Here is a 15,456-nt window from a genome sequence, read left to right as displayed (position 1 = left end):
AATTTTCGGAACCGAAAAGACGCATGTGGAGTAAAAGGTCATGACCCCAGGGGACCGGGCTGCCTCATCCCTTAGTTCAGGACTGTGTTCCACCTGGAGGATGACTGAGGTACCCCCGGAGGATACAGGAGATACACCTGGAGGATGAATGAGGTCCCTACAGTCGGGGTCAGATGAACACTATGACCTCTTAATATAGCATTAAAAAGGTAAGATATATACTTATTCGGATTGTGGAAAATAATTTGATACAAATAAAAAAATAAAATGGGTCTTTAATTTCAAGTCTTAAAAATACATCCGTGTGCCAGGAGGACAGACCTGACCGGAAGTAGAAGGTACAGGCGAACCTGACTTGTGTGCGTCCGCATCCCCGCTGCTCCGCTGGCGAGCTACCTGCTGAAGGCACCGCCGTTTCCCGTGCCTCGCAACCCGTACCTTTACTGGACCCGGCGTCTCGACTCGAGGAGGACGCACTTCTGCCGCCTGGAGGACCACGCGGCGGTCTTTTTCCCGCGGAACGGAGAGCAGGGCGGCAGGTGTCTCGTGAGACCTGGGGATGAGGAGAGGGGCTCGCCGCGCGCTGCGTCCGCCGCCCGGGTGAATTCATTCGCTGCTGTTAGCGGCCGGCTAACACACCTGTCGGGGGTATCTACTGTTCAAACCCCCGCTGTCATCTGTGGTTTCCGGTCGGGACGGATGGGAAAGAGGCGTCACTAGATGCGGCGCGAGGCGGAGCGGCGACGCGCTCGTGCAGGAAGGTGGTGCGAAGGTAAGACGGGTGGAGGAATGCTCGGCTAACGGGAGCTAGCAGGCTAGCCTCACGGCTGCAGGGAGCTATGCTGTTGTCGCCCAGTCTAGCATAGCCTAGCCTAGCCTCTGCTAGGAGCACCGACACGGACGTCTGATGTTGCGCGTAGCGGCGCGTGGTGACGGTACCGCCATGATCACAGTGCGCTCGTGAAACCGCGAGGAGGAGCGACGCGCCATGGAGTCTTTCCTGCAGATCGCCCCCCACTCCCTGGCCATCGTGCTGGCCCGGGTCGGGGTCGGGGCCGGGGAGGCAGGCGGCGCCGCCGGGGTGTCAGAGAGCGACGCGCTGCCGCGGCACCACACCGGCTACGAGATCTTCGCGGACTTCAAAGCGGAGAACACGCACGAGCACATGTGGAGCCGGCGGGTCACAGAGGCAGTGCGTGAGACCTTCTTCCTGGGATGGATAGACGAGCACGTCCTGCTGATCCAGGGGAAGGAGGACCACCTGGAGGTTCTGCGGGAGGGCTGGATGCGGAGGTCCCTGAACCCGCCCAGAGGCTTCACCATCACCTACCTCGGTAAGGTCCGCTCAGGTGACGCCTTGTGCTGCGAGTCCGGTCAGGAGAGGAGAAGCTGCTGTCAGAGGTTAACGCCTCCAGCCAGAGCATACATCTGACCTTAAGTGTGTGTACGTTCACGTGTATGTGTACAGTTATAGTTTGATGACCCACATCTCAGTCCATCTCATCCCATGAGCTGCCCATCAATATTGCTATATGACCCCTGTGGTGGGCACTAGTGTAGAAGCCTGTTGTCATCATCAATGAGTACAATGTGGGTGTGGGCCTAAATGTTGTTGTGTGTTTGTTTTCATATAATATATATGTATATCTGCTGTGTTCAAATTGTTACCAAGTAGACGATGGTCACTGGAAAGAGCAGCTCTGTGAGGAGAGTCTGGTTTCCTGGGAGAGGAGCCCTTTATTCGCAGCATTCCTGCCTTTCTTCTCCATAATCAGAGCAGAAAACTCTTGGTTGGTTGGTTTACATGTAGTCTCCAGACTCATTTCTGTCTACACAAAGACTGATGCCCCTGAGGTTCAGCGCCTTGTCGTGTTCAGTGCCGCGCATGCATGACGTGGATACTTCTCTGCTATTTAACCAACATCATTCAACCCTTTTGTTTTGGAAGGTGAGGGGTGTTAAAGACAAACCCTATTTAAAACATGACTGGATAAACAATACCAAGGGGAGACATCTTCTTCTTTTGGGTGAAACGTGTGACTGAACAGTTGAGTCATTCACAGAGACGCCTGACGCAGGTGATGTTTGGTATCAGAAGCTACTTCAACCATATCACAAGAGTAATGGAGACGTCTGGACCGTCTTTAAAAGCTTTCTATTAAAGGTGGTTTGTTTTGTAAAGAGAGTTGAAGAGAGCAAGGTTTTGAACCCAACAACTAGAAACTAATCCTCGCTCCCTCCCTGGGATTACCGCCATCGAGAAGACTTGTTTTCACTCGTGATTGATGGGCAGGATGGATTCCCGGAAGGATTCGGGGAAGAGGTGCCCTGATTGGTCAGAAATTAGGCCGAACTATAAAGTTTTGCAGTCCAAGGTTGAATTGATGCAATGATATTGAAACGGACGTTCTCGTAGTGCATTTCACTCACTCATAGCTGATGGTCGGCTATGGTATTCGTAACGAATAACACTCGGATAGCCTTTTATAGATGAGGTGATAGTACATATGAAAGGGCTGATATCACCAAAGGTCTGAGGAAGGCTATTCTGACGACACATGCTCCTATAGTTCAGATCCTCAAACAATCAATTCTGAATTTGAAAAATTAGACCTACTTCAAGATCGCTGAAACAGGACGGGTTTCAGGATGTTCCGCAGCATGTCGCACGTATCATAAATATGACCATAGCAAAGTTCAATGCCGTCAATGTTCCGAGGCCGTCGTGCTCCAACTCGGTGACTTGCTTTGGACTCCCTCCCTCCCCCTTTACTGCGCGATTGTTTGATACTTAACATGGCCTGGTGCTGGCATTGCAGCCTTCGAGGAGATCTCCCAAGTGTGTGTTTGTGTGTGTGGTGATGGCTGGTTTAACCTGTGATCACTGTGTCCCTCAATGTGCAACAGGTGAGTCCCATCAGACAGGCCCAGATGAGGCTGCTTCCACCAGCCATCAGTCACTCCCACAATAACATCTAATGCAGAGAAGGTTTCCGCTATGATCCAACGATTATGTCATTCAAATCAGCTGTGTAAATTTCCTGTAAGAATCAATTGGATTTCCTTTTTTTTACCTGAATTAATACCGATAGTAACTTTTAAAGATTGAGAAATTGTGTTCATATGATGCAAGCCAATGGGAAGTTGTATAATATAATTTGTATGTACATGCACATCCTTCCAAACATTACCTTTTGCCTATGGTACTGATACCATCAATAAGCAAAGGACAGAAGAAACACTGCACAACATGACTGCATAACCCACCTCCTTTACACTGGAACCTCCTTTCAGGGGAGGAGGGGGAGAAGTCTTCTCCGACTGCAAAGTGTGTTATGTCTGATAACACTTGATCGCACAGGGTCTCTCTTGGTAAAAGGAGAATACTTCACTAATCACAAAGTAATAATGCACAGTAGTCCTATGCCCCTTCAACCTTTGAGTTGGCACAAAGGAGGCTGGGAAATACTATATGCTGATATGATTATTTTGGCATGCTATTTTAAAGACAACTTTAGACGGTTCTTCAAACGCCTCCACTAGCCCCATTGTTGTTATTTCTTGCTGAGGTTAGGTTTAGCCCTCGGAGGGCCATAGCTCGGCAAGCTATTACAGAAATGATATGTATCAGCAAACCTTCCGAATGCAGTTGTGGGATGAAGCCCTTAACGTTTAAGGAATGTCTCTGGAGCTGCCATTAGTCAGCAGATCAAGTTACAACAACCATGTGGTGAGTGTCGGCTCCTCTCAGCTCAGACCTGACCGGGCGCTACAGCCTTGGTTCTGCCCTGCCTGGCTTTGTTTCCTCCCCTCTCTTTATGTATCACACTCACACTCACACACACAGAGTCTCTGTCTCTTTCTCTGTGTCTGTCTCTGGCTCTGTCCCTACGACTGTCTCCGTGACTGTCTCCGTCTCTGTTACTGTTACTGTCTTTGTCTGTTCTGGGCACACAAAGTGAAGATCGTTTTTGATTTGAGCCTTTAATCAAGAAAAATACTTCCAACGCATCTGTCTTTTGCACTTTCTCTCCCACTCGTGTGTGTGTGTGTGTGTGTGTGTGTGGTCGCAATCCCTGAATAGATGGTGTGTTTGAGGTGGTTTGTAATGGTGTTTGAAGACACCTTTCATTTCTGTGTGTGTCTATACGTGTCTGCCAAACCCCTTGTCTGAGGCGCTGCCAACTGTCCATTGCCTGCAGGCGCGCAGGGTTCCTACTTACCTCTGTATCTCTGTCTCCTCTCTCAATCTAAAGCTATAAGGCTATTCATTAAAATCATCAATTTCAAAGAGCCTGTCTGGCTTCTAGCTGTGAGCCCAAAGCAAACACATTGCAGCTGAATCAAAGCCTGTACACACACAAAATAAAGAATATAAATATAACAGACCCTCCAGATTGTTTTTTCTCATCTCCCCAACTCCAGATCTCTGGAATACATGCTACACACAGGACAGTGCTGCAGTCTGAAATGTTTCTTTGCATTCTGAGCGGTCTGGGTCCTACAACATCTACTAACTGCTGCCACCCTGTGGTCATGTGGTGCCAGCACACCCCCGCCAAATTTGAAAGAATGCAATTTTGACTAGTGGTGACAACAATTTGGATCTCTAATGATAGCTTGGTGAACCTCTTAGCTCATATCCATGAACATATTATTCCCTTATTAAAAAAAAAATTGTAATACCCTACAATATAATTTTTTAAATGTCGTGCTCCCTGTCATAAAGCCTGTAGTAACTGGCTGGCTAACAGGTCATTTTTGCAAAATGTTATAATGGAATTTTGCCAATGTTTTCTCCCTCATCTATTACGTTTCTTTTCACTCAGGGATATGCTATACTCCAGAAGTCAAACGGAATCCCATTTCATGTCGTCTTCTTCAGCCATTGTTAAATATGGACCCCAGTAAATAAGTATTGTGCTTGCAGCCTGTAAGACTCTGGTGGTAATTGTGTGGCCAGCTGCCCTCGTGTGGCTGGGGAGGCTTCTGAAGTTTATAGCCTAAAAGTCCATCTTCTAAGGTAGTTGAAACATGACTATCGTACCCTGGTGTAATTAAATAGGCCCTTCAAGTCTGCTGGTCCAACACCTACACAGGACATCAGAATGACAGGGAGGAGCATTCTGACTTCAAGGGATCATTTAAGATGTGGAACATTACATGACAAGTCCAGAAGTTTAATGTATATGATTCAATACAATGTCTCACATTCGTGTTGCTTGCTGGCAGTTGCCTTTTTTAAATGTTGCAAATATCGTACCAGCACTCAAATCAGTACTCTCTATTCTTGTAAAGCGTAGATCTGATGTGAATATACAGCATGGATATAATCCATATATTGTAATTGCATTACTTGTCCACAAGGTGTAAGTGTTACACAGTAATGAAAATTTCTCTGTATAGCATGGATCAATAGTTGAACTGTAATGACATCATATAGGGAAAAAAATTAAAGCTGAAATCGTAAAAACCTATAAACTCTATCAATGTCATGACATGCCGCCCTATAAATCTCAAGTGGTCTTTGATGCTCAAAGTGCTTGTTCTGTTTATGGGGCCCACCCTCCACCCCTCCATTTCCTCCTCAAATCATAACCCCCCCCCGTTAGTGATAATGTTTATATTCACATTTAACTCTTGCAGGCAGCTGCAGGCATTCCTTCTCCCTTACTAAGGAGCTATTGTTTCCCGGCCTGCAGCAGGGAGTGTGGGTTCATCATGGTTCATGGATGTGATTTTGTGTGTTTGCATTGTATTGCCTTGAAATTGCTCCAATCTTTTGCCACGTCATGGATATGGCCATGCCACAGATTCCTGTCCCATGCCGTCGATAATCATGTTTGCATTGAAGAGTCAGGCCTCAACCCTTCTCCATCAAAACATCGCAGTTTAGCCCCATTTGCTTGGCACATGTTTTGTTCTCCTTATTACTCTTGTTTCATTCTTTACTTTCTTCTCGTCACTCCTGACCCTCGGAATACTTTCTCTTGATCCTCTTGTTGTTAATCTCTTCCCTACCGATACTTAACTCAGGCTAAATGAAGGCTATCATCATGTCCGTTGCCTCTCTCTTCCAATGGTCTAAATCAGACCTGCAGAGAACCATCGTACCTGTTGGTGTAGAGAGTGGTGTGGTCTTTATCTCCACCTCTCATCTCTAGATTTTTGTCATTATCTCATGGGGGGGAGACAGTACTTATTCTATACCTTTCAATTTTTTGACAAACATTTGTGAAATACTGTCATGTGGGTAATGTATTGTTGTACTGCAATAGAGAGTACTCCTTGTGTGATTACTTAACTGTCCTACAATGCCCCCTTAATTCCCTTGTTGGTTTTGCGTGTGTATGTCCGTGTGTGCGCTTTTGAGAACCTAAAGGCCGTACGGTTGTGGCATTACAGTAGTTCAGGCTATATCTGACCGTTTGCCATGATAAGTCGACGACTACACCGATTCTTGGCAAACTGGCATTGCTGTCACACACACACACACACACACACACACACACACATACACATACACACACACACACTTTGTTCATTTTATTTTTTAATGATTGATTTCAAGTGACAATCCCTTTTGGAGGTTAGTTTGAAGTTGAGTCAGAAACTACATCTACATGCTAGTTGCCAGCAAGGCACAGATTACATTATGTGGGCCAATACATGTGTAAATTCAATTTTCCAAATCTTGACTGATCGGATGAAGAGTAGAGGTTTTTCTGGGATCAGGGGCAGATACAGATTATTTGCAAGGGAATGGGACAGGAGTAGAGCTACGATTTCACCTTGTTTAGCTAGCTCCTTGTGCTACGGGCTAGGTGTACAGAAGCTGTTGTGTTACTGAAGTGCAGGATGGCAGAAAGTAGCAGTTGTTCTTCTGTACTTCCTTCCATCATGATGGTGTAATCACACATTTTCTTAATGCTTTTCTTAAAACAATTTACATAAAAAATAAAAAGGTATTTGTTTCAAGCAAATGGGGCAGATTGACAGGAATGTCCCTTTTGCAGAGAATGCTAACCTTTCTGTTTCCTTATCACATAAAACCACTCTTGAGACAACTATTCTTTTGATAGGCCTACATTGAAACAAAGTAGAATCCATTCAAGTAAGATCTTCACAGGAATTACATTGTGTATATACCCACAAACATTTTAGCATCAGATTACCCCTCACATGAAGGCTTCATGTGAGACCTGCCAGGCCAATTAAAGGGGAGTGACATTGTTTGAATAAACAGACCCCGCTAAAACTCCACTTCTCAACAGTATTTTAATTATATTGCCTGACTGGAGTGGCTGGGGCAGAACCGTCATCTAAAATGATCTCACACCGCTTTGATTTTGCCGCTTGTTTTCTTCTGTCAACCTGGTGAAGCCATTGCATAGGCTGGATGCTACTTATCAATGTGCATTAAGATTCATTACCAGCTGTAAATCACTCTCCCGTCATTGCACCCTGTACTCTAAAGAGGGCCGGTTCACCTTGTCAGCTCGTAGGCTTCTTCATTTGTACACCTTCATTTACAAAGCAATTACTGGACTGCTCGCTTAATATCTCTGCTCCTACCTCGCTTTTAAATCAAATCCATCATACAGTTTGGGCTCTCCGGAATTTCTATCTACCTCAGTCCCCAGAACTCGTACTGAGTTTGGGAAGAGGGCCTTCATGTACTCTGCTCCCTCCGCCTGGAACAGTTTTAAAATAACACCAAAATTACAGGAATTCATCACTATTAATGATTTTAAAACTCAGCTCAAGAGTTTTTTAATTGCAAATGTTTGTGTGTGTTAATGTTTGTGTGTGTTAATGTTTCACTGCATAGTAGTTTATCATCATCACAAAATTGTGCTTTTATTGTGTATCTGCCTCCTCCTTCCTCACCCTCTGGACTGTATTTGTCTCTACTATGTCTGTACTTTCTTTTTAGGTTTGTCTTATAATTTCACTATATTTTACTGCTGCCGTCGTGGCCAAGCTTTGCTCGAAAAAGAGGTTATTTGATCTCAGGCAATTCTTGCTTGGTAAAATAAAGGTTAAAAAAAATAAACTATATGAAAATACTCTATTTGAAAAGTATAACCACATGTAATCATTAGTTCACATCAGAGATGGTACAGAAAGCAGAAATGTGAAGACAAATGTGTCTTACAGCTCCTTGGGACCAACTTTGGTTGCATTGCATTAATGTGTATAGAGAATGAATAGCCCAACAATTTATATTTCCACATATTGGATCACAATTAACCCACTGTGTGTTCAGTGGGTCTCGTCTCCGGCCCGTCCTCCCCACCTCAGACCAGACAAGGGGGAGGAATGGGGCTACCATGATGGAAAGACAAAGGACAGCTGGCATTCTTTCCCCCGTGATCTCCTCATCGACTAATTAGTTCCCTTGTTGACCTCCTCTCACTGACTAACTAACTCCCTGGTTGACCTCCTCTCACTGACTAACTAGTTCCCTGGTTGACCTCCTCTCACTGTCTAACTCATTCCCTTTGTTGACTTCCTCACTGGCTAACTAGTTCCCTGGTTGACCTCCTTTCACTGATTAACTAGTTCCCTGGTTGTCCTCCTCAGTGGCTTACTAGTTCCCTGGATAACACCACAGTCGACTGAGGCGGTGACTAGTTTTTAGAAGGTAAACAGCTCATACATTTACGGGCAACGAAGTCCAAGTCGCTGTAATTACAGCTGAGTGTGTTTACCGAAATGGTTCTGCTTATCCAATCTACAATTACGTAAACCAATCTAAATGTAGACTAAACCACGTTGGACCACGTTGTGAATTGTATTCTTCCAGTCTACATCGTAGGCTTATTAAGAGCAGTGAAATCCTTTGGGTGTAAACATTTTGGTGTGTGTGTGTGTGTGTGTGTGTGTGTGTGTGTGTGTGTGTGTGTGTGTGTGTGTGTGTGTGTGTGTGTGTGTGTGTGTGTGTGTGTGTGTGTGTGTGTGTGTGTGTGTGTGTGTGTGTGTGTGTGTGTGTGTGCTCCAGCCAGAAAGGAATCAGTATGGCCCAAGTCCAATGCTGTGTTTGTGTTTTTTTTACTTATGTATGTCTCGGTAGTATATCGGTAACTACCTCTGCCAAGGTTGCTCCTACAGTCTTTCAACACATCCTGGTGAATAATATGCTAATGTTGTAGCATTTAGAAGTGCAATTGCCAGCAGCTGGTTATGTTCAGTGATTCAGTCCTGTGTTTTTAGTATGACTGTACTTTTTGTGTTTTGTAGTAACTATTATTGGTTTAATGGCAGGCTAGGAGAATGTCCATACTTTATTATTGCTGGCAAACGTGAAATAAAATTTGATTCTTATAATAATGTGAAATATTATTCAATACTTTACTAAGTTTAATTGAGGTACAGTTTATGGTTGTGAGACAGAAACTATTGTATTTACTTTTCCTATTGGTTTTGTCAATTAGTTTTTGCTATTAAGCCCAGACAAAGTAAGGTTTTCTCAACAATGATGGCTGCCTGAGTAAACAACGATCGACTAGTAAATCTTTTCTTACGATCATTGGTATGATTCTTCAAATTAACCAGTGGCCTGCACAGAGAGACCTCAGCAGCTATCCTCACAGCTGCTATAGCTGGAAGAAGAATGACTGCACGCACACTCTACATCTTTCAACGTTTCCCTCTAGAGGTGGTGTTTGGGTGGATGGGGGGGGGGAGTTGCGTCGGTGACCTTCAACCTTCTACCCATTTAGAGAAGTGCTGTGATGTCATTATCTCCCGCAATACGCTGTAGAGCTAAACTGGATACATGGAGCTAGATAGCATGTCTGCACTATTGCACCCATGCCAAGTTCTCCAAACTTGCGGAGGGACACGTGGTATACTCTATAAGACGTATACAGTGAGCAAATGGGTTTGAGAGCTTTGAGTGGCCGCTAGTTAGTAAAGGGTGATATAAATGCTGTCCATTTACCACATTTGGAAATGACCTGTAATGGTAACACATATGAACAATAGCCTTAGTGTCAGTGGTCAGCCTCTGGCTAACTGTGGGGCTAGCTAGCTGTGGGCTAACTGTGGGGCTAGCTAGCTGTGGGCTAGCTGTGGGATAGCTGTGGGCAAGTACTGGGGCTAGCAGCTTTGTTTTGTTCCCCCCCCCCCCCCCCCCCCTGGTTCGGTTGGGGACTGTGAAGGCTGGCTTACTTGAGGATGGATATCTTGGTTGTGTTCTGTACCCGGCTGGGGCGTGTGGCAGTGCTCTGCTAAGGGTTGCAGGAGCCTGAACTGAGCTGGTGAAGGAATGTGCTATATGTTGGCCTAGAGAGAGGACATGGGTTATTTTACGTGATGATGCTGAGTGAGGGAATGTGTAGCTGGATTTTATAGACAGTGAGCCAAACGGTTGACTTGAAGAGGTGTCGTGAGGCTACAAAAGGTGAGGGCTTTATTGCGGCTATCTGCAAATGCTAGCTGTTGCCTGTGTTGCTGTGTAGGTTGCAGCATTTGGTCAGCGCAGTGCTAACTAAAGAGCAAAGCTAAGAGACAGAAGCTGATTGGCTGGCTTGAGGACCTGGCGGTCAGCCAGTGATAAATTCTAACTTCACACATAAACATACAGTTGAGTCCCCTGGCCCGGCACTCCTTCTCAAAGTGCTCTGCTTACTACTATGTGACACGCATCAGTGTTCAGAGGTTGTGGTGGGAGCGCTCTATTCTGTGAATGGACCCTGACATCATCACAATCCCCGCAAAAAAACAGGAGAGAGAGGGAGAAAAGGAGGGGGGGGGGGGGCGAGTGTTTGACTGACATGTCTCCTGCCCTTCCCGCTCTCTCTCCCTGCCTCTCTCCCTCCCGTTACCCCCTCCCTCTCCTCCTCCTCCGCGTCAGCAGCACAATAACAGCGCGAGGGAAGGAGAGCGCGGCAGATCCAGCGAGCGAGGGAGCAGGCAGGGAAACGCTCGGAAATGGACGGAACAGAGATGAGGAAAGACAAAGGGAAAAACAACAGCACTGAACCACGGCGGATTTTCTTTCCCGGGAATTAATCTTTTTGGTTCTCCTCGCTCTTTTCCTAGATTTGTGGATTTCCTTCCCGTCCTTTTTCTAACGTTATTCTCCATCCGCCACCTTTTGCTCAGAGGCGGGTAGAGGAGCTCACGCATGCTCATACACACACACACACTCGCTCACTCACGCACGCACGCAAACACACATCTGTTGTCACTCCAAATTTTCCCCTTTTTCAAGGGGGGGTCTTTCCTCTAGCAAAGCGTTTGCGGGGTTTCCGCCAGACGGACGGACTAGGCTGGAAGGACTCTGGATGGAGAGCTAGAGGAGCGGCGGGCGGAGAGGCGGGAGGGAGCGCGCGCTGCGTTTCCCAGGGAGACTCTTTCTCTGTATCTCCTCCCTCCAATGGCCGCTCAGCCTCTTCCTTCCCTGACTCTTTTGTGTTAGCGCGCCCCCCCCCCCCCCCCCCCCCCCCCCCCGCTGCCTCCCTCCTTCCCCCCGGCCCGCCCGCCCGCTCTCCGGAGGCTTCTCCTTCCCTCATGCTGCCCGTGTCTCTCTGTAGTAACGCTACCCTCACTGACCCCCGTGGCTAGCGTAAGAGGGGGAGAACCCCCCCCACCCGCCGCCCTTACACACGATGACGCTATCTGGTTCACTAGCACTGAGGCTAATGCTAATGCTGCTAGCTGCACATGAATAGGGAGCCCAGCAAGGAGTGAGGGTAAACGAAGCCGCGACTGGATTTATTCCCTTCTTTTCCTTTAGGTACAAGGACATAAAGGTACAAGGATACAAGGACTCTTCGGCCTCCTTGACTTGAGTGTGTGGGTGTGTGTGTCTGTGTGTGTGTGTGTGTGTGTGTGTGTGTGTGTGCAGAAGCGTTTCGTGTGTCTCTCAGATTTTGTCTGCGCTGTGTGTGGATGTTTGTGGGTAAGAGGTGTCGTTTGACCCCGGATGGGAGCAGCCTAGCTTGATGGAGGCTTAGTCCGGCCAACCGTGGCTTTGTCGTGACTGGGGGACGGCATGAGGACTAATAGGGGGCTGCAGGACCCCCCCACCCCCAGCACTCCCTCTCCATAACTTGTGTGTGTAGCCCAGTGACCTCCAGGTCAGCCTCCCCAGTGACCATGTGGCGATGTGTCAGGAACCGGAGCAGCCGTGGGACCACAGCACCTCTCTTCACCACATACATTTTGTTACACCTTTAATTCTTTCCACCAAAAAGCATAACGGGATGGAGTTCACGTGACCTCAAAGGACTACCGTCCACACACTCCCCACATCCTACTGAACGCTAGATAAAGACGACTCCTTTGGAAACACTTTTGTAAAACCCCCAAACGACACGACAAGTCATCTTGTCGCGTGAACTATAGGACGATGAAGAAGGCGAGCAGTGCCACTCTGAGGCGGGGCTGGCCCAGCGCCGACCTCTCGGAGCGCTTCGTGCCGGTTCCTCCGGTGTCGGTGGAGCCTCAGCGGGTCTCCAGGCGTTCCCGTAGTGAGAAAGACTACAGGAGCCACAAACACAGCAAGCCCCACCGCCACCCCCCGCAGTATATGTGTCAGAGCCCGCCTGCCTACGTGCAACCAGGTATTGTACACCAACAGATCAAGGCTGCAGAGTATGTCGTGTTTCAGGTCCTCAATGTGCTGCATCTGATCCGTCTAAACTGGTTTGAAATGGTTTCTGACGTGATTATTGCAGCAGCCCAGTAACACTTCACCTAGAAAGGTTTCAAGCTCGTCCATGAAAAGAATGTAACTCCACATCACCGTTTCCCATCACCATCTATGTAGCTGGTTTACTTTCCTATATGGCAATGCAGTGTCATTGAAATATACCCAGAGGCAGAAATAGATAACGCAAGAGAGTAGTAAAGGAGGATAACAATGTTTGCGTCCCAGTATCCACCTGAATCAACATTTAAATGCTCACGAAGGATGAGCTACTCAATGCATTCTCCTCTGTCCTAGACTTACGGCTAAGAGTTTCCTTATTTACTGACTGGTATGTTGCTGATGAAACTTGCTGAATAACGTGAATAGGGCTGATTCTGTGAGTTCTGCCCATGTCTCTAGTAGTTTGTGTCCGTAGTAGTTTGTGTCTGTAGTAGTTTATGTCTGTAGGAGTTTGTGTCTGTAGGAGTTTGTGTCTCTAGGAGTTCGTGTCTCTAGGAGTTTGTGTCTCTCTAGTAGTTTGTGTCTTTAGAAGTTCATGTCTCTAGTGGTTCATGTCTATAGGAGTTTGTGTCTCTAGTAGTTCATATCTGAAGTATTATTTGGTAATCGTCAGAAAATGGTTTCAATCCTCAGAGTTCAGTATTTTGGATTTAATACCGACGATGGTTGGACATCTACTGCAAAGATTTAGAGGCACACAAAACCAAGTCAACCTTGATCCTGCGTGTTGAGATCAATTGGCAGCCTCTCGTGGGTAACGGTGGAACAAATGACATATGGCATCACCTTACATTTACAATGCATGCAAATGATTCTGTGTGCAGGACTGTGTGTAAACTGGCCTATTGTGAAAGGTACATCGATGGTTTCTGTTGTCACCAGGGATGTAACATCGTAGGAACTATTGTTCTCGCGGTAGCTAACAGCATCTACTTGGGAGGAAGGGGAGTGATTCGCTACTCTTCTTTGAAAACAGTGAGAGTGTGTTGGCAAACAAGGGAGTTTTAAAGCAGTGCTATGTTTGTATTGCAACACATTTCATTCATAGCCGTGTGAACGGGGAGGACACAAGCGCATGCACCCAGATCATTCTCTCATCCCCTAGCAACCTCGCCCCAGGATGAGCGACAAGCCTGGAATCAAACCAGGAACCTCTCCGCAGGAGTGTTGCTTTGGGTGCTCTTGGGGCTTGGCATTAATTCAACACTTTGAACAAAGATTTCCAAGTCAACGAACAGCTTTGCATTGACCAGGAACTATAAGTATGCCTTTATATGGTAAATGCACGGCCTGTGTTGGAGCAGTGTTGGTCATGGTCTTGACGTATTCGTTTATAGAGGTGATATTTAAATTAGGCATGATTTTTACTCTACAGATTTAAGGATTGCGTTTATGTTTCTGCTGTAGTATTGGCTGACACAATCTTGTAGCAGTTCCCCATGTAGTGGTTTATCCTCCACTTAGTGCTGGTTCTGTGTGGACTCCACCTTCATGCGGTCATTAGCATCTGAAAGCACCTAAGTAGAAACGCAACACTAATATCTTACCTCAGGGACACCTCGTGAGACAAAGGCTATTGTAATTTGACCAGATTGATGCCAGATGATGTCACTTCCTTTGATATGTTTGGCCAATGCCGTCAGCTGGGACCAATTTAAGACCATCTCCCCGAATGCTGTTGCTAATTGACTTAATATAATGGTTCCAGATGATGTCACTTTTCCTTCTGACCATTTTCCAACAATTTGATCCAAACAGCATTTTGATAGATGTAACACACCACCATGTTTGTGCGGCCCATTTGGTTCTTGGCTATATTTTGAATCAGTCTGCTGTAGGCTACTGATACACGGTCACTTTCAGAATGAAATATTTGTACCTAAAAACCTCCATTTGATTACTTTGATTTATAAGGCCTCGATTCAATTCACTTAATTAGATTCGATATTGATTTGGTTAGGATATGTCAGTTCCAATACTAATCTTGCTTTTATATGAAAGACATTCTCAGAGCTAATGCTGTTGATTGTTCAAGGCACCTTTTTAACCTGGTTCATTATTGCAAAGATGTTTGCATAAAGAAAGGTTCCCAAATAATTTACATAATGTACTTTTTCTTTAACATGACCAACAATATAATGCAGTCCAACTATGGAGCAGTCCGACAATATCGTGCACTTTCTGCCCAAACGCTGAACACGCGAGACTAACCGTGTTAAAACTTCAAGTATCCACGTGAAATGGCCTATATTAAATGATTGCTGGGGTCACTAGGTGGCTCGTCTTGCCAATGCTAACCATGTATGCAGTATTCCTTGAAGGGACCAAGGTTATACCAAATCCTCAGTGTACGATTATAAAAATAAAGAAATCAAAAACCCATGCAAGGTAAGGAATACAAATGGGTGCTGGTTGATGGATAGAGGGGAACTGCTTGACACCCTTGACGTTTTACTGTAAGGGTCCGGGCAGCCCTATAGCCCTATAAAGAGCCGTTAGGCCTTATGAAGACACCATAGACCAGTCATACTCAAGTAGCGGCCCGCGGGCCTTTTGTGGCCCGCGGGGTGTCTATTAATGGCCCTCGAGCTGTTTTGAAAAGTTTTTTTAATTATTAAAAATAATAATAATAATAATCGTGCTGGGCGCTCTTATTTTGAAACCGCGTGCCGCGATCTCAATACGAGGCTGGGGGTTGCAACGATAAACAGATAGCACTCCAGCCCACAGACCGCTCCAGCCCTCCCAAACTCGAGGCAGACAGTCCATCTCAGCAGCAGTCAAGGCCGATT

General features: G+C 46.2%; 1 protein-coding gene across 2 annotated transcripts in view; it reads left to right on the top strand.

The window, feature by feature from the left end:
* The first annotated feature begins 335 nt into the window (after window positions 1-335).
* The window catches only part of LOC115552134 (storkhead-box protein 2), a 49,113-nt gene continuing 33,992 nt past the window's right edge, over window positions 336-15,456 (top strand). Inside the window, exon 1 of one of the 2 annotated variants that reach the window (XM_030367924.1) lies at window positions 336-1,334. In XM_030367924.1, the coding sequence (XP_030223784.1) occupies window positions 989-1,334 (346 nt within the window). In that variant the 5' untranslated portion in view covers window positions 336-988. Of the gene's footprint in view, window positions 1,335-11,508; window positions 12,576-15,456 lie in introns of those variants that run through there. The other variant, XM_030367925.1, reaches the window with a different exon arrangement.

Source organism: Gadus morhua, chromosome 10, assembly GCF_902167405.1.
Source record: "Gadus morhua chromosome 10, gadMor3.0, whole genome shotgun sequence".
Lineage (NCBI taxonomy): Eukaryota > Metazoa > Chordata > Actinopteri > Gadiformes > Gadidae > Gadus > Gadus morhua.
This window is presented reverse-complemented; position numbering and strand designations above follow the sequence as displayed.